Source organism: Lissotriton vulgaris, chromosome 6 (assembly GCF_964263255.1).
Source record: "Lissotriton vulgaris chromosome 6, aLisVul1.2, whole genome shotgun sequence".
NCBI classification, from domain to species: domain Eukaryota; kingdom Metazoa; phylum Chordata; class Amphibia; order Caudata; family Salamandridae; genus Lissotriton; species Lissotriton vulgaris.
Window position 1 is genome coordinate 1,062,982,825 of NC_141694.1, and position 19,204 is coordinate 1,063,002,028.

The 19,204-nt window shown below is 44.9% G+C and overlaps 1 protein-coding gene across 2 annotated transcripts in view; it reads left to right on the forward strand.

Moving 5' to 3' along the window:
- Positions 1 to 19,204, forward strand: part of GNPAT (glyceronephosphate O-acyltransferase) — a 920,813-nt gene that overhangs the window by 769,264 nt on the left and 132,345 nt on the right. For both annotated transcript variants that reach the window (XM_086927130.1, XM_086927131.1), the window contains exon 13: positions 4,698 to 4,797. In XM_086927130.1, coding sequence (XP_086783256.1) covers positions 4,698 to 4,797 — 100 coding nt within the window. The remainder of the gene's footprint in view (positions 1 to 4,697; positions 4,798 to 19,204) is intronic.

Here is a 19,204-nt window from a genome sequence, read left to right on the forward strand (position 1 = left end):
TACCCAGGGGTCCAGAAATCTGTCTGGTGGTGGCAAAGGAGGGCAGCCATTCAGGAACCATACCAGGGCTGGTCGATTTTAAGGGGAATCACTAAGATGCCCTCTGAGTGCATTTTAGATTAAATCCCACACTTGCATCAGTGTGGGTTTAATGTGCTGATAAGCTTGCTGGCAAACTTCCAAGTTTTTAGTACAGCAATTATGGGGCTGTGGAGTTCGTAGTGACCAACTCCCAGACCATATACTCTTTATGGCTTTACTACACTTACAATGTCTAAGAATGGATTTAGACACTGTAGGGGTAGAGTGCTCATGCATCTGCACCTTCACCTTAGGGCTAGTGCACCCTGCTAGAGGGGTGACTTACCTAGACCTTAGGCAGTTGATTGCAGGCATGGCACTCAGGGATGTGTGCCATGTCGACTCTTCACTTTTCTCTGCACCAAAACACACAGCCGGCAGTAGCGGTGTGTGTGGAGTAAGGTGCAGGGCCAGTAAGGGTGGCACAATAGGTGCTGCAGCCTTTAGAGTCCTTCCTTGGTCACAGTACCCTTAGTACCCATGGTACCTTTGTACAAGGGGCTTACCTGTGGCCAGGGATGTGCCAATTGTGGATACAAAGAAAAAGCCTTGGGAAAGAACACCAGCCCTGGGAACCTGATTGGCAGGGACTCTGGGCGCATCAAGTCAGGTTGCATCAGATGTCAGGCAAAAAGTGGGAGTAACCATGCAAAAGTGGGCACTTTCCTACACTTTGTATATGGTGCACACTTATTTAAGTGAAGTACCTTGCACTAATCCAGACAACCCTTATGGTGATTATAGTGATCTTAGAGAATCATAGAAAGCTCTCTAAGTGGTAGCTGTGGAGAGGAGCCCTCATTAGTACAGAAGGAGTGTTGAGCAGCTTGTTTTATCAGAACCTATCAGCTAATGCAGGTTAAACAAAAAGAACCACACAGTGTAGTTATAAAAATAAGTATATTTATATCTTCTATCAGGAGATATCGACACAATACGCAAAATATTTCAAATATAAACAGGTAAGTAAGCACAAATACACAGTGGTCTCCGGGGGGAGACCAAGCCATATACTAAAGAAGTGGAATGCCAACTGCGACTGAAGTCAGGACTTGGACCAGAAGACTCAGAAGAGCTGGGGCACAAGGAACCACCTGAAGCAAGTACCCAGGATCCCCACGGAGGCTGTAAGCAGAGTGGAAACACATCTGCATACTCAATACAAGTTAATGTGGAAGTCGCGGTTGCAGTTTTCATGTAGGAGGACCCTGAAGAAACCCAGTAGAAGGCAGAAGTTTGGAGATTCACCACACCCGTGGATACCCCAGGAACCAGGATACCTACATCAGGGAAGCCAGGTGCAAGGGTGTGAAGTGATGTCAGAAACCGCTGTAAACCACAATGGAGGACTTCAGGAAAGATGCAGCTGGCGAAGAATGTGAAAGAGTCTGGTTGAATCCAAGGATGGATTCTTGATGAGAAGAACCTGCAAGCAGAGGGGACAGAGTCTATGCCACTCAGAGGTGAACAGGAGGCACAGAAAAGCAATGACCACCGATGGCAGAAGATGCAGGATTAATGACAGTGACCTTGTTGCTGCAGCTGCGACGACCAGGAGTCACTGTGGAAGACCATGAGCCATTCACAAGCTGTCTGACGTCATAGGTCAAGAACCAGGGGGTCTTGTTAGGCGGGAGCACCAACAAGCCTTGGCAGTAGCAACAGGCGTGGTAAATGAAAAAGGTGCAATGTTGGGACCAGCAAGTTCCAAAGGACTCGCCAATTGCAGTAGAGTTAGAGCAGGCTCTGAGCAAGCAGGGGAGCCCACCGAAGCCAAAGAAGACCCTCAAGAGGACCCACAGGCCAAAGGCACACGAGTAGCAAGAGGACCTCCAGTTGCTCACCAAAGATGCAGGACCACAGTACAGAGGATGCAGTGAGGACGAAGATCTTGGCAGGAAGAGATTCTGGAGCTTCTTGTAGCCCGAAAATCTCTGGAGTACATAGCAAGACCAGTCAGACCTCGAGGGCGTAGCAGAACCACTACCTATGTTACCGAGCCTTTCGGAGTCCGTGGTTCCTTGGGTGGCCCAACCGACGGTGTCCAGCCATCCCCCAAGATCCTAACTTACCTCTACAGCCGGTGGTCGCCTTCAGGAAGTCTCTCTGCACGCTATACCTCATTTTGGTATAGTATATATAGAGCCAGCTTCCTATAATGTCCGACTTCCCTTGCTTGGGGAAGGGTTTGTCCTTGGCCTTATTTGTGTTTGCCGTTTTCTTCACTTTCTCTGAGGTAACTGCTTCTTTGGTGCGCACTCGCTGCAAGAATGTTCTAACCGCCAGACCCCACCTCTCGGGCAGCATGTGCAGTCAGGTAATTCTGAGGGAAATCCAGACCTCCTCACTGCTGGTATGCAGTCATTTTAAACTCAGGAGATGAGCAGCCATTGAAGGAGATCACTGTGTGCTAGTAGCCTCAGGTCATTAGGCCCCCTGACACCTTTTACCGCTTTGCTATCCAAATACTTAGCTATAGATATTACTGTTGTCTCCGTTCGGAATATGACGTTGAAGCACCTGAGTATCTTAGAGGGTTCATTTATGTTATGGCGACCAGGGTCTTGGTTCTGCAGAACTGCACTGATGTAAGGGACAGCCCCTCACCATCAGTGCAGTCATCAATTCAAGGAAACACTCCATGGTGTTCAGATGAAGGCCATCCAACTCACTCATCATCTGCCCATTTTCTTCTTTCCCTGCCTCAGTGTCCCTGGACCATGCAGGCAGCGGTGCATCAGTCTTCATTCCCTCAGCCTCTTATGAGTTACAAGCCTCCCGTCTGGGCTATCAGTGTGCCGCTGTGCTGGAGTACTGCTCCAGACTCCTATTGTGCTTTTGGGTACTCCTCCAGGCCCTCTGCCCTTTCATGATTCTGTGGCGGCCCACCTCCTGCCCTCCCATCTGGCTCTAGTGGTTTAACCTCTTCAGTTATAGCTTCTGCCCTCCCCAGTGATCCTGAGCCGTATGGCGGCTGTGCAGAGGCTTCTTTGGCTCGGCCTTTCTACCCTGTTATCTGAGCCTTATTCTGGTGTCACTTTTCCTGGGGCCAGAGTCTGTGCTCAATGCTCCAGGCTCAGGCCTTCCAGACCAGCAAATGTCTCTGCCTTGGGAAGCAGTAGGGGCCAAGTTCCTCACCTTGCCAAAGCGTTCTATCCTGGTATTCAGGACCAGACTACCAAGCAATCTGGGTACCACCCCTGTCCCTCGATGCCCTTCTGCTTTTGCCTCCTTGTTGTAATGGACAGGAGTCCCAAGTTCATTTCTGCCCTATTGTTCACAGAGGCCCGAATGGCCGCTGGACGGACCAGATCCTTCGAGCAGAGAGCAAGCCTCAAAATGTATTTTTATTGGTTATACCTGCGTTCACTACCAATTGTCCACTACATTTTCAAGTCCATACAGATTGCAGCGTGTTTCTGGTTGCAGTATTATGTTGGATGTTCTGTGCTGGCATGGGGCACTAAAGAAAGGTGCCTGCCATCTTGCGCTACTAACCACACCCCTCCTAATTCTTCTCTTAATTTCTCTTCCTAATATTGAGAGATTTGTACTATTTGTATTAAAATGGCTTGTGAAATTCCCCAAGTATACAGTTTGAGATGGTCTCATATGACACCAGCTAGGTGGTGCCTGTATTGAAATTAACATAGTTGGCTACTTCTTTCCTTAGATAACGAATTACATCTTCCCTATTTAGTAAAAATTGTGGTATTTTATAATTTTTATCTTGGCACATTAGTATTGGCTTGTACCCATTCAGTGTATGTTGTGGCATAATCTGAGTGCAGTGGTACAGCACTTGATTATAGTGCTATGAAAAAGGGTAACATCTTTATTGTAGGGTGAGGAAAAGAAAGAAAACCATTTCTTCTCCTGGTTGAGGCATCTCCTTATAAAGAACAAGCTCACTACACCCCACATTATGTGGACAAAGAATTCCTAATAGCTTGTAAATGGTCCACACACAGGCTCAATAGTTTCCCTGCTGTACACACCGTTTAAAAGGTATATCATTTGCTTTTTGAACAACTCAAGGGTCCAGCACACTTAATTTCGGTCAAAGGTTTGCAGAAGTGATAAATCGAATATAACATTTATAAATCACATTTCAAATAGCAACAAAATCGGCAATTCAGCAGAGTTGTTCTTTCAAATGCTTTATTGATTTCTTTTTTCAACAAGAAAAAAAGACCACAGCCAACGCGTTTTATCACTTCTGCAAAACTTTGACAGAAATTAAGTGTGCTGGAGTTTTGAGAAACTAGGTATCTTAGGAGATGTAGGGGCATTGGATCTCCGGTCCCTAGCACCTTGTGTCTTCAAATAGATATCACTCTACTAAGGATGGGTGCAATCTTTCTTTGCCTCAATCCCCGTTCTATCTGTAGCTATATAATTTGCTTTTGATACTATTGTACACAGAAGCTTAAATATATATGTTCTGTATTCCATTATGAGACGTAGTGGATTGTAGTGTTATTCTTGTAGAGTCTTCATATCTAAGTAGAGTTTATAATTGATATGTAACTTTCTTCAGTTAAACATATATGTTATGGGCGTAATCCTGTTGCAGACCTAAAGCAATAACAATGATCATTTTATGCTTCTTTTAGCTAGTCTGCCAGTATCTCTTAAATGTTGCCAATGAGACATTCTCTGAGAAGCAATTCTTATCAGGAGTCCGAAATTTTGTTTGTCAGTTGCTTGTATCAGGTAAGAAAATATCGAAATGGTTTTGGAACATGCCTTCAAGCTGTTTGCTTTTGTAAATGAGCACTGTGTATATAGGCGCTAATGTGATTTTGTATTAGATTTACTCTTGCTTCTTCCTTGACTTGTTTTTTTTCTGTCATTTAATTGTTGTTATTTTTTGGTCATTATTTTTATTTATTTTTTTGTCCACATACGCCAAAAAAGATTTTCTCAGAGTAACAGGTTTGTGCCACCCACTACGCAGCAGAGAGGCCCCACCTTAAACCCTGAAGATCTTATTGGATGCTCTTTCTGCAGATACTCACAGGGTGCCAGACGGTACCAAGGAGAATATATTCAATTCAGTTCATCTATCTTTCCGGGCCCTTGAACTGATCTTAGGGTAACTCATTCTGCAAAAAGGCATAATCATTGGACAAGATCGTTTACATCCTATCGAGCCATTCAATACAGGGAATCCAAAAATGCTTCCTCCTCTTCCAACCTAACTTATCTAACTTAAGTGTGTGTTTAATTGCACTGATCCAATCTAGGTATGAAGGTGCAATATCCTTAACCCAAAGTTTGCATATCTCTCTGCGTGCAAAAATAATTCGATATAGAGATAATTTATTAATATCTTGAGGGAGTTCCTCATAGTTAGGAAAAATTCCCAAAAAAACAAGTGATATACTAACCTGTATATCAAAATTAAACAGCTTTTTCATACCTTCTTCTACCGTGGCCCAAAAATTTCTTAGAGCAGGACAAGTTAAAAACATGTGAAGGTCGTCAGCTTTTCCCTGCTTACACTTTGGGCAACAGGGAGTAGGACCCTTAGATAATGTTGCCAGCTTAGCAGGAGACCAGTATACCCTGTGAAGAGAAAAAAGATGGTTGTGCTTTAAATTGGTGGGAGAGACTGTAATATAAAGTAGATCAAAAGATACGTGCCATAAAGCCTGCAGGTCGACATCCAGAACTTTGTCTCCTCATAGTTGAGCCGGCAGAGAAAAGTCCCCATCTTCTGCTTCCAATATAGTCAAGTACAGAATTGATGTTTTTATCCGCCTGGGCTTCCTCAGTAAAAGTTCCTCCAACACTGTCTTAGCGCCAATTTCAACTGTGATGGTCTGACTCCAGCTCTTGATTTGTAGATATTTAAACTTGGATAAGTTATTGTCCGTGAGAATATAGATCTTCTCCCAAGTTAACAACACCCCTTCCGGCATTAGCTGGCCCCAAGATTTTAAATTGGCCACCAGTAGAGGGGTAATCAATGAATCTTTAATCCACTCTGGAGAACCAGGTGAGTCCCAAATTGGAGCCAAAGCAGAATAATATGGGATACTCAGCGATATTCTTATCCTGGCCCAGACGTATGCCATATCTCTCAACACCTTTAAACGAACCTTCTTAAAGAAACGCGGATCCCCGAACTTCAACAGGAAACCCTGAGCACCTCCTTGAATCCCCAATAACATCTTCTGGAACATATTATCTGTTTCTCTCCTCTCTGGAGTATCAAATAGAATTACCCCCGCCTTCATTAGCAAGGTCCAGCCATAAAATTTCAAATCTGGAGCACAAAGCCCTCCTTTGTTTTTCTTCCTACGCAACTTCTTCCATGCAATCCTTATACCCTTAGCGGCCCATATAAAGGAATTCCATTTAGCTTGGATATTGCTTAACTTGACTTCTTTAAAGGCTAACGGAATATTCTGGAATAGGAAAGTTAATTTAGGGAGCAGCATCATCTTAATAATATTGACTCTCCCAATTAAAGTCAAGGGAAGAAGTGACCAACTTCTCAGAGATGCGGCGGAATCTCTCTCGATTTTCGCCAAATTTCTGTCAGCCAGTTGCTCTATATCCTGCGTAATTTCTACCCCCAAAATATCTTATTTCATATTTTAAGATTGGAATTGGAGTAGGAGTGGTTATATTCCAAATCATGCATTCAGATTTAGACTGATTAATCTGGTATCCAGAAATTTGTCCAAACTGAACGGCAGCTCTATAAATAAGGGGGATTGCGTTAAATGGGTCTGAAGTATATAGCATCATGTCGTCGGTATTAAGAGACACTTTTTTCTCCCAACTTTTATATTTGAATGGTAGAATACCCTGATCTAATCTAAGTTTTTCGGCCAATGATTCTATATATAAATCAAAAAGCAGGGGTGAGAGAGGACACCCCTGTGTTGTACCTCTGTTGATTTTTATGGGTGCTGAAAACTTCCATTTATCAAAACTCTTGCTATTGGAGCATGATAAAATGCAGATATAGATCTACAGAAATTCCTGCCCAGATTGCACCTTTCTAGGAGTTTCGCTAAGTAACTCCAATTAACGCGATCAAATGCCTTAGTGGAATCTAGTGTTATGATCGCCAACAGAGGTTTGTAAAGGGAAGCAAGATCAATTGCCCCCACTAATGCTTGTGTTAGATCTTGAATGGACCGCCCTCTGACAAATCCCTTTTGATCGAGATGTAGTAATCTACCAACTACCCCATTTAATCTCTGTGCTAATATTTTAGCCAAAAATGTATAATCCAAATTAAGCAGAGAGATAGGTCTGTAAGAAATACACTCGGAGGGAGATTTAAGAGGTTTGAGGACAAGAACGACCGCAGCTTCATCCCAAGAAGAAGGAATTTTACCTCCTTCCTCAAAAATGGATGTAAAAAGGATCTGGAGAACAGGGGAGATTACTGGAGCTAAAGCTTTATAAAGCTCAGCAGGCAGCCGATCCGGACCCGGAGCCTTACTTCTTTTAGCTGACTCTATTGTCCCAACTATTTCTTTTAAACTGATTCCTCTATTTAAATTCTCAGATGCCTGATCATCAATTTGCCGAACAGCATATTGCGAAAGCCATGTCTGAATTAAGACTTCCTGTGGAGCTAAGTCTTCCTTATATACTTGGTCAAAATGATTAAAGAAAGCTTCCTCTATAGCAGCCCTGCTTTCTGAGATCATGCCCGTGTTGCCCAGCTGAACTCCTTTAATTATATTCTTATTCTGCTCCTGTTTAGCCTTCCAGGCTAGTAACTTACCACTAGCTTCCCCATATTCAAAATGAGCGAGAGAGCTAGCCTACCATCGCTTTCTAAGTCTATCATCTAGAATCTCTTCGAGTTGTGATTTACAACTTAACAATTCTTCCCGAATATTTGCTCCTGACGCTGAAGTTAGCTCTAATAAGTCTCGTTCTAATGTAGTAATTTTTAACTCAATCTCAGAGATCTTTTTCCTATATATTTTATGTCTGGAAGACTGAATAGCCAATACTATAACTCTCAAAAAAGCTTTATACGAGTCCCAGACAACAGGAAGTGTAGCTGTCCCTAAATTGTTCTCAAAAAAAGCTTTAGACTCTGACGACTCAATTTACATAGCTTATTTGTTTTAATTGAAATACAAACCTTGATCTTTATCAAAGCCAGTTTTTGACATGTTTGATTTCTTTAGACACCTTATTTCAGGCACAAAAGCCATACATGTTCGGTCTACACACTATTGCATGTCTTGAGTGACACTTTTTCTGTGACAGTCTTCGGATACTGTAAATTGTTATCTTAAGTATTATTTACAAATGTATGTGATTTTCTATGTCCTTGTATTTTCATTAACAAAAATTATTGTATAGTGTTGTCAGCAATACCCTTTTGTGTCCACTGTAAACATAAAGTCAGGGCTCGAAAAATCCAAAAAATGGTACTAGTCCTGCAGGTCTAGTACCTTGAAAAATCTCCTCGACCTAACTGCAACCTACTTGACCTCGGTCTCTGAAAGCGGAGCAAATGTGACAAGATAACAAGATTTAAAGGCATCTTTATTGCTCTTTAACTTTGTGAGCAGTAAATATGCCTTTAAATCTTGTTATCTTGTCACATTTGCTCTGTTTTCAGAGACCGAGGACAAAAGCTAGTTTGTCTTCCTACTCGCCAGAAAGGGCGAGTAGGACCTAAAAACAGCTCGCCCTCGTTAAATTTAGGTTGCATATGTGAGCGGTCGAGTGGTGGATTTTTCGAGGCCTGTAAAGTTCCATGATCTATGCACCCATCAGAAAATCAGTGTCCTCGACTTTGAAGTTATATATCAGTGTCTTGTTCGATGCGGAAATCGCAGATTTAAATATCTATGCCAAAACATTGATTAATCCCTATTAATGCACTACTGAAAAGGGCACCAATAGGATTTTAGAGTCAGACTTCAGTTCAAACTCCGAGTTTCTTTCCGGACTTTATTGCACGGAATATGTGACCAGAACACAGTTGTGTTAGATACTTTTGCTTCCTCAAGGCAGATAAGTTAAGTTCACCGCTAGGTTCCAGAGAAAGCGTTAATTTCGTTTTAACAGACCCATTTTAAGGCAACTTGCTTTATCTCCTAATATAAGCTCTGTTTCTTCGGTTGCTTATCTGGCAGCAGAGTTGCTGTTCTGTACATATAAATTAACCTTATTATAAACTACATCCCGCTGGTATTGGCTCATAGTTCAGTTCGTAGCTGGCAAGTTTTCAGTTTGACTCTGTGTGACAGTTCCATGCTATCGGTGTATTTGTGTGGCATTTCAATGTTGTTTTTGTGATTCAGGGTGCCGTTTCTTTGCAAGCACAACAAAGCAGTTGTCTCCATGTAAACATATATATATTAGAAGTAGACCCTTTTTGATACGCAGCCGTGGGCAAACAGCCTTAAAACAACCCAGAATGCAAGGTGAACTTGCCTATAAGACTGGGACTAGCTGAAGGCATTGTTATTAGCTGGCAGTGTGGCAGCTGTTATTCTGTTTTATTACTTCTTTTTAGACCTAGCTCCAGCACCCCGGCACGCCTCCCCCTGCCCCGCTTCGCTACCCACGTAATTTTAAAATGTAGAACAGTACTCTGTTTAGTTTTATAATGCAATATTTAGAACCTGCAAGCATCCATTTTATCACCACTAAAGCTAATGCAATTTGTACTGTAGTCCACACAAAGCGAACAAAGACTGCATATACTGAACACTTTACATAGTAAAATGAGCGCTCAGGAATGGGTTATCCATATCTTAGTAACATCGTATGTCTATGCACTATAAAAAGCAAGTATTTCCTTGACCTCAGATGAATTGAAGGCAGAGTAGACCCTGCCTGGACTACATCTTGTGACTTTGAGGTTATGGACAACAATTTTTTTTTTTATGTAACTTTTTTTTAAACAATCATCGGCATATCATCATTTAAATCAGTACAATACAGATATATGCATGACAAACAGGCAGTACAATAGCAAATTACATGCATTGAAGACTTTCAAGGGGGAAGCAGATCGTCAAGATCAATACTTTGTGGGGGAATGCAAATATCGCCACAATAGAAGTGCCACTGTGACCAAATGCGGACCAATTTTTTGGGGCAGCCTTGGTCTGTAAACACTGTCTTTTCTCTGAACATACACCAGTTCATATTATTCTCCCATGTTTCCAGAGTAGGAGGGGCTGCCGCTCCCCAGGCCTGAGCAATGTTTCTCTTTGCCAGCATGAATCCCAAAGTTGCCCATTGTGTTTGGTAAATGTTGAGATCAGTTGGTTCCCATATGTTTAGTAGCATCTACGTGCCTCCGGACGGATAGGGACAGTCAGTACAGTACTCATAGCTTCGTGTATCTCGTTCCAGTACCTTTGGATTAGGGTGCCTTCCCACATAATGTGCATGAACGTGCCGGTGAGGCCACATTTCCTACGGCATTCCCCTGTTTCGGCTCTCCCCGTCATCACCAGCCGAGGGCCGGTCATATATACTCTGTGAGGGTTTTAAGCTAGACGGGCCGAACTGGCCACCACCCGGGGCGAGGAAACCGCTTCCTGCCAATCCTCATTGTTCATTTCTATCCCATTTCCACCTCAAAGCTAAAAGAGGATCGTCCATGTGGTTTATTAATTTATTATAAATTAGCGAAATGGTCTTGTCTGGAACATGGCCATCTAATATTCTGTCCTCTAATGGGGACGAGTCGGGAAGGGATGTGCCTCTAGGGTTGAGAGAATGTAGTGCATGGCTAACCTGATTGTATCGAAAGAGCTCGGCATCCGCAAGTTCATGTTGAGTCTGAAGGGCAGAAAAGGGATTCACTCCACCCTATAACCACAGATCCTTGATTTGTGATATACCGATCAAGTCCCATTTATCAAATCCTTTCGAGGACCACAGATTGCCAAGTTGTGCAGAGTCCCATAAGGGGGTAGCCAATGTTAATTTACCTTCCCACCCCAGGGATTTATTTGCTGCGTGCCATACCTTAACTGAGTGTCCAGTGGGCCCTGTGAGTCTGGATCGATTTGGTGTCGAGTAAAGGGATCGGTTATAGTTTCCTCAGGGAGGAGCCACTTATCCATCTGATAGCTCGGGTTGGCAAGATCTCCATATGTACTATGGTTAATGGCTGCCAGGTGTGCAGCCCAGTAAGATTTTTTAATGTCAGGTAGGCTGATGCCACCATCGTACCATTTTAACGTGAGTTTACCCAGGGCTATACATGGTGATTAGTTCCATAGCAGGTCCCTCTGAAGGCATTCGATTTCTTTGAAATATTTTGAGGGGACTGGGTCAAATGAATTCTGCAAAACATGGAGAAAAAGAGGTAGGGACATCATTTTAAAAAGAGCCACCTTGCCCAATAGGGAGAGGGGAAGGGACTTCCAGCTGGCAATGTCTTGCTTTAGGCGGAGCAATGGAGGGAGAAGATTTTTTTCATATCGGAGTGTAGGATCTAGGAAGAGAAATATACCCAAGTATTTGAACCCAGTGGTGCTAATCTGGAAGGGACAGTTGTGGGGTAGGACAGGGGGACCTCCCCAAAGGACATAGAGGTGGGATTAAGTCAAGTTAATCCTAAAACCAGAATATTTACCGAACACAGCTAAGATGTCAAGAACTGCTATTAGAGACTTTTTGGGCTGCGTTAAATAAAGTAGTATGTCGTCCGCAAAGAGCGAAATGTGGTCTTCCCATTCAGGTGGCCACCGCATACCACGAACAACTGGGTCTTGGCGGATCCATGAAGCTAGTGGTTCCATCGTCAACGAAAGAGAAGGGGGAAAAGTGGGCATCCTTGGCGGGTGCCCTGGCTCAGGACAAAGGAGTCCGACTTTTTGTTATTCACCATGACTTGCGCCATTGGTTCCGAATATAAAAGACGGACCCACCGTATGAATTCCCGGCCGAACCCTAACTTTCAGAGGACCGCAATTAGGTAAGGTCATTCAATAGTGTCGAATGCCATAGTGGCATCTAGAGAAACAAAGACAGCCAGTACAAGGATTGTGTCCGCTCTACCTTAAACACTGTGGGCACGGCGCAGGTTTAATGCTGTGCGGTATGAAGCCGGACTGGTCTGGATGTACCAGTCCCGAAATTACGTTAATTAGCCGGTTGGCTAGAACTTTAGCAAGGATCTTTGGTTCGGCATTAAGGAGGGAAATCGGCCCTTAAGAAACGCAGTCTGTTTTGAGCTTATCTTCTTTGTGTATGGTTACTATGGTAGCTATACGTTGGTCAATTGGGAGCACACCTGCTTCTCTACTTTCCTCAAACATGCTTTTGAGATGAGTGGACAGTTTATCAGGGCTGAGTTTGTATAATTCTATTGGGATGCTGTTTGGGCCAAGAGCTTTTCCTGATTGCAGTGACCTGATCGCTTGCGCTATCTCATCTGCAGTCAGGGGGCTGTCTAAGAGGCGCTGATCTTCTAAGGAAAGAGTGGGGAGTTTTATATCCCGCAATAGTTTGGAAGATTTGTCCTCCATGTAAGACGCCACTGCGGTGTATATTAAATTAAAATGCCTGGCAAAGCAGTCTGCTATGTCTTGGGGATCAGTCAAGCTAACATTATTAACATCTTGTAGGACTGGGACCAACCTGTTCGCCCATTCGCGTTTATCAAGCCAGGCTATTAGTTTCCCGGCTTTCTCCCCAAGATCATAGATCCTACAGAGTTTCTCTCTCCCCATCATTTTCACACTTTCTGTAAAAAGTGCCTTATATTCATCTTGTTTAAGTCGCAATAAGTGAGTTGAGTCAGGTGTGATCGTCATTTCCATCTCTCTCTCTAAGCGATAGATCTCGTCCTCTACACTTGTAATTTCTCTATGTCTTTATTTATTTTGTCCCGCTATCAGAGACAAATCCTCTCCCCTAATCACTGTCTTAAATGCTTCCCATAGTATCTGGGAGAAGTCCACCGTACCCAAGTTTTCAGCAAAATATGTATCTATCGTCTTTGTGAGTTCTTGGGGGATTTTGGGGTTGCGAAGATGGCAGGGGTTAATAGGGACTACCCTACCCAGATTGATCAAGGAGTATATGGACCCAGAGTGGTGAGTGATCAGAAATGCCCCTAGCCAGGTGCCTGATTTCCTGGATGAGTGAGATTTGGGGGGCGGGGATCAAAATATAATCTAATCTGGATAGGCTGCCATGACCCCCCGAGTGAAACGTGTGTTGTATACTGTCAGGGTTATAGGTGCGGCAGCTGTCTACTAGTGCCATGGTGTTGAGAAAGTCTGGCAACCATCTATGTGAGGGCCCTAGTTCATGCGGTGGGTGGGGATCTAGTGCACCCGACTCCACGGAATTAAAGTCTCCTCCCAGCAATAACACCCCCTCAGGTAGTGAGAGAGTGGTACGCAGGTCCTGGAATGTGGTTGTCTGGAGGCCAGGCGGAACATAGATGGAAACTAGTGTAATAGTTTGTCCCTTCAAGGACCCAGTGATACCTACGTAGTGGCCCCTGTCATCCGTCCAAGTACTGTCCACATTGAGAGGGAAAGCGTTTTTCAACATTATAACCACGCCTCTGGAGCTTGTAGTGAAACCTGCATGCGCCACCATCTTATACCCAGATCTACACAGTGCTTTACATGAGCTACCTAGCAAGTGCGTTTCCTGGAGCAGGACAATATCTGGGGCTTGCTTCCTAATATATTGGAGAACTATACTTTAACCTTGTCCCCAAGCCCGTTGACATTCCAGCTCAGAATCCTGGCACTTTCATCCCACTGCGTATGCATTATAACTGTAAGCGTCGTCCATAGCCTTGGTCATGCGAATTATAAAATTTGCCGAAGTAACAACTCTAACACAAATCACACATACATTCCCTTCACGTCTACCCCTAAAACCGTTTCCCACCCACTCCCAACTCCCGCTACCCTGCCCCCTAGGCGTGAAACTGTCCAGTCCCAACTTGCAAAGTGCCTGACGCCCCAATGAGTTAACTAAAAGTAGAAAAAGAAGGGGGAAATATCAACACTCCGTCCACCTGCTCCCCGGGCAACTCTCTGAATAATAAGACTCTAACAAGATAACATTCCAGGCGCAGGGCTAGTATAATTATCTGAATCTAACAATAGGACTATTTGCATCCTGCTACCTGAGTAAACTGTGAGAAGGCCAACAGTACCCCCTGAGTCTCACCCCGATCCTGCAAGTCTGGATCACCATCCCCATCTCCGTCTCTGATTCCGTTGTCTACTCGGCTCGAAAGTTAAGAACGCGTGCTATCAATGGGCGGGGAGGTGCCCCGGGTTTGGGCCGCCCTCCCGGAACTCTGTGCCCCTTCTCAATAGTAAAGAATTTCCCTAGGCCTTTGGGCCGAAGGTGATTGAGTAGGAGTTTCTCCACAAACAGATCTGGAACCGGCCTCTCTCCTTTTTCGGGCACACCAAGGATGCAAATGTTATTGCTCCTAGTGCGGCCCTCGCAATCATCCAGCTTATGTTCGGCCATCTCACGGAAGGATTTAAGGTCCTGCACTTCTCTTTGGAGTAGGAAGACATCGTCCGTTAAGCTGGCGGTTTTAATATCTATATTCTTGACTTTTTCGTTCATTTTCGTGAGGTCGGCACGGATCAGATTCACGTAGATGGAAATAGTGTCCATTTTGTGTTCTAAGGAATCTTTGACTCCATTGATGGCTGCCATGACATCCTGAAGTGTCAGCTCCGGGGCGATGCCCTCAAGGTCCTCTGCTGCCTTAGGTGTGTTACGTGAGTCTGCGGGCGAACCCCTAGGAAGGGTATAGCGATCGAGCTTATTGGGTTGGACCTGTTTTGTAGTCCTGGGACCCCAGGCTGTGCCCTTCTCCGAGTCGTTTCTCCCTGCCATTGTATATTCAACCTGCAAGGTCCACTAATTGTGATTGATCTGGCCTCCACTCCTTGAGTCAGGGGCAGGAAGGGAGGGGAGGTGGAGGCTGCGCACCAGCAGCTGCTGCAACAATCCCGGCTGGGCAGAAGAGGCCGTAAAATTGGATAGTAGGGTGCAACCTGGGCGACTGCTAAGATGTGCGCAAGTGACAGCGCACTTTGTCCCCTCTGGCAATTTCTCACGTAGTACAAGATAATATAGTCATGGGAGGGAGTCTCGAAGGGCAGCCGCAGAGGTGTAACTTGAGTAGGGTGTGGACGCAAGCACGAAGGCCAGGACTGCTCCCAGTGCAATAAATTACGTGCTGCTGGCGCTGTGTAGATTCTCCGCACCAGAGTACACCCTCACATCAGGCAGTGCGGCAGGGGTAGGACCCAGTAAAGTGTTCAATTGCAGCGGCGCGCCGCTCACACCTCCAATTACTAACAGGGCCTTAGCTGCAGGGTACACTGTCGCCACAGGTCTGCTCCGCGATGGTATGAGCCTCAGTGCGCCTCGATGATAGTAGGTGCGCATTCCACCCCCCCTCCCCCCCTTTCCACCTCCAGCCTCCAAACACTGGGCTCGCACAAATGCCCGTCTCCAAAGAGATCTGCCGCAGATACTCGTGGGCCACTGGTGGTGCCCTGCAGATCGATTGCCAAGCAATGCTGAGGGGCTCGGTGGAGCACTCACCACGCAAGCAGCCAGCTCAGCTCCCGGGCGGGTCCCAATGGAGTACGCGCCAGAGCCGCCGATGTTCAAATGCCCAGGCGGGAGGTCAAGGGGACGTGCGGCGTGATTTTGCCCTGCGATCGGAAGCAGCAGCGCTCGCTGACTTGAAGGCTTTCCGCCCGACTTCCGGTACGAGGCGGCCGCCCTCACTGGGCACAGCGCTAGTCTGCAGGATCACTCCAGCCCCTGTCGTCCGAGGAGCACCCAGGCCCCAGAAGACGGGACCCGTTTCTTTAGTTTGGCGCCAGCGTCGGAGCTCAAAAAAGCACGGACCGAGACCGCTCACCCTCAGCAATCCGTATTAGGTGTTAGAGGCCAGGAGAATTAGCAGGATTTGTGCCAGGAGGAGGTTTTGACGGAGCCGAAGACTTAAGCTGCCATCTTGCATCGAAACTAGGCCACGCCCCAACTATTTTTTTTTATATATTTTGAAAGTTGTCTATAGTGCAAACGTGACCCAGGCGGGTATCAGAGCGCTTTACAATTAGGTTAGGTAATACATGAATATGCATAAAACAACTAGATAGTCGTGCATCACATTTAAGGTAGGGCGGAAACAGACCATGGAGAAGAATATTCGATAATATTCGCTACATATATGAGCATGGCAGGGGAATGCTGGGATTCAAAGGTGTCCCAACAGTCTGGTAGTCAATCAGGGGGCATTCAATGAGCAGTGTGGTCAGGGCTGTTTTATGGCAAAAACTTAGACATTAGGATTTTTTAACTTACTTTTTGAGGGTAGTAGTGGAAGAAATTCGTTAGACCTCCGGTTGAAGAGGGTACTACATTTTTGGGGCAGCGTCAGAGAAGGCTCTGTGACTCATTCACATGTTGTGGAAGATCTGTGGTTTTAAGAGCAATTGACTGTCTGCAACCTTCAGATAGTTCTAATCTTTGAGCCAGATAAGTGGGAGTCTTGAAATGTAGGTCTTTGTGGGTCATGCAGGCTATCTTTAGCTGTATTCTAACTTCATATGGCAGCCAGTTTAGGGATTGGAGGGCTGGGGAGATGTTCTTGTTTCTTTTTGAACCTGTGAAAAGTCTAGCTGCTACATTAATGGAGGCTCTTAGTGGGCCAAGTTATATTTGGGAAGTTCACAAAGCGTGGAGCCACCATAGTCTAGCCTAGGCAGTACCAGAGCTTGAACTGCCATCTTTAAGTCCTCTTGTGGAAGGAATGATTTTAGGTTCCTTAGTGTGTTTATCTGGTGTTTAGCCCCCTTGCTTAAATTGCTAATATGATTCTGCATGTTCAAGTGCTTATCAAGTGTGATTCCGCTGGATTTTGCAGAATGGATAATGCGGGGAGGGCAGTTGAAGGCCATAACATATTTCAGCCAGTGGTCGATTCTGAGGGTGTGATTAGGCGGAGCGATGATAAAGAATTCCGTTTTGGAGGTGTTGAGCATGAGTTGGTTGTCAGTTAGCTAGTTTTGAGTATTCATAAGGGTAGAGTTGAGTGAGATGAAGTCTTCAGTGGATGTGATTTTCAGATAAAGTTGAGTGTCATCCGCATACATATGGAAGAGGATGTTCGTGGGGTTCAGAGCATTTTCCAAAGGTTCTAGGAATAAATGGAAGCATATTGGTGATAGAGCAGACCCCTGTGGAACCCCCATAGAAACTGAGGAGGGTTGGGATAGGAATTGATTTACCTTGTCTTTTTGTGATCTATTGTGGAGCAAGGAAGTAAACCATTGCAATACCGTATCTGAAAAGCCCATCCTGTATTAAAGGATGGATAAGAGATTGTCGTGGTTAACCGTGTCAGAAGCTGAAGAAAGGTCAAGGAGAATCAGGAGGCATGCTTCGTTGTGATCTAGCATTTTCAAGATGTCATCCATAATGTGAGTGAGAGCAGATTCTGTGCTGTGACCTCTTCGAAACCTGGATTGATGTTAGTAAAGAAGTTGGAAATAATCCATGTGTGCACAAAGTTGCATCTGCAGGAATTTTTCCAGCAGTTTAACCAGCGTGGGGATGGTAAAGATAGGCTGGAAGTTATTAAGATCAGAGCTGTCTGCATTAGGTGTTTTTAGAATGGGGGAGACCTGCGCTAATATTAAGCAGTCGTGGATCGTGCCTTGCGACAATGAGGCATTGACAATCTTTGTTCATAAGGGGAGGATGGCATCCTTGATATCTTTGAAGATGGGTGATTGTTGCGGGTCATTCCATTCAAATGGTTAGATGGGTTGATTACCTGCAGAGTGTTGTAAACATCTCTTTCATTGAGGGGAATAAAGGAGATCCGAAAGGCGTCGTTCTAGGCGCCAATACTGGAGGGAATGATCCGCTAATGTTGATCTGGAGCAGGCCTCCTGGATGTTAGGAGAATAGCCCTTTTTGCTTCTAGGTCGGTACTGATGCTTTTTGTTTTCTCAGTAAGAAGGCTGCCAATTAGTCTCATGATGGTAGGCGGTCGCCAAGGTCAGAGCTGTTGGGTGTCTTGCCCAATTGTTGTTTAACAATTTCAAACTGTTTTTTGGGGCGGTTTTTGGCTTGATTGATTTGGGTTCTGAAGAAGTCAGCCATTACAGATCTGAATTGTTTGTTATAAGTGTTCCTAACAGATCTAAGGTGAATTAGATGTTCAGTGGAGGGTACTGATCCCCAGGATCTTTCAGCTACCCTTAGGTTGCGGCGTTCAGAGTTTAGGTTGTCGTTGATCCAAGGTTTGGAGATTTTGAGGGAGGCATTTCTTTGTTGTAGAGTGGCTATTTCGTCCAGGATGCCAGCAATGGTGGTGTTATAGAAATCCGTGAGGACATGAACATCAGACATGTCCTATTGGGAGTCAAGGCCTTTCTACAGCGAGTTGCTAGATCCATAGAGTTATTATTTCTAAGGTTCCTTTTCAATTGCTTCATTTTCTTGGGTTGGACCCTCTTTGGTGACACTTCCTTATTAATAAGGAAGAAGATGCTGTAATGGTCAGACCAAGCGCAAGGAATAATTGCATCTATTGAGATGGTTTTTCCTTTGAGAATGATGAGGTCCAGAGTTTCACCTATGTTATGGGTTGGGCTTGTGCAATATTGTGTCAACTCGTGCTCCAAAAGGAAGAATTTTATGTTTAAAGTATTTTATTCATCATGACACACCAGGACAAATACACATCATCATGGAGTAACCTGCAGCGGCCGGAGAGGACCAACTTTTGTAAAAAGCTATCAGGCATAGGTCACATATGGTAGTCCAGCATGGCAATAGAAGGAGTGCATTAATCCAGTGTGACACAACATTTCAGTGCAAACACCCCCCCCGCCCCAACTCCCAACTTCCCCAGCCCAATTCCCCCCCGCCCTCCCCACCCGTCGTCCAGTGCACTATCGTCATCCAATATGTATTTCAAGGCCATAATTCACGGGAAAAAGGGAGTCTCGTACCAAGTCACTGGCCCGGTGTCGGCGGGCCCGTATGCCGCAGGAGGCGGAGATACCTGGGACAAGTAAGCTCCCTGAACTCCGTAAGCAATAAAGAATGGAATGGTTGCCAAAGTTCGTTGAATTGC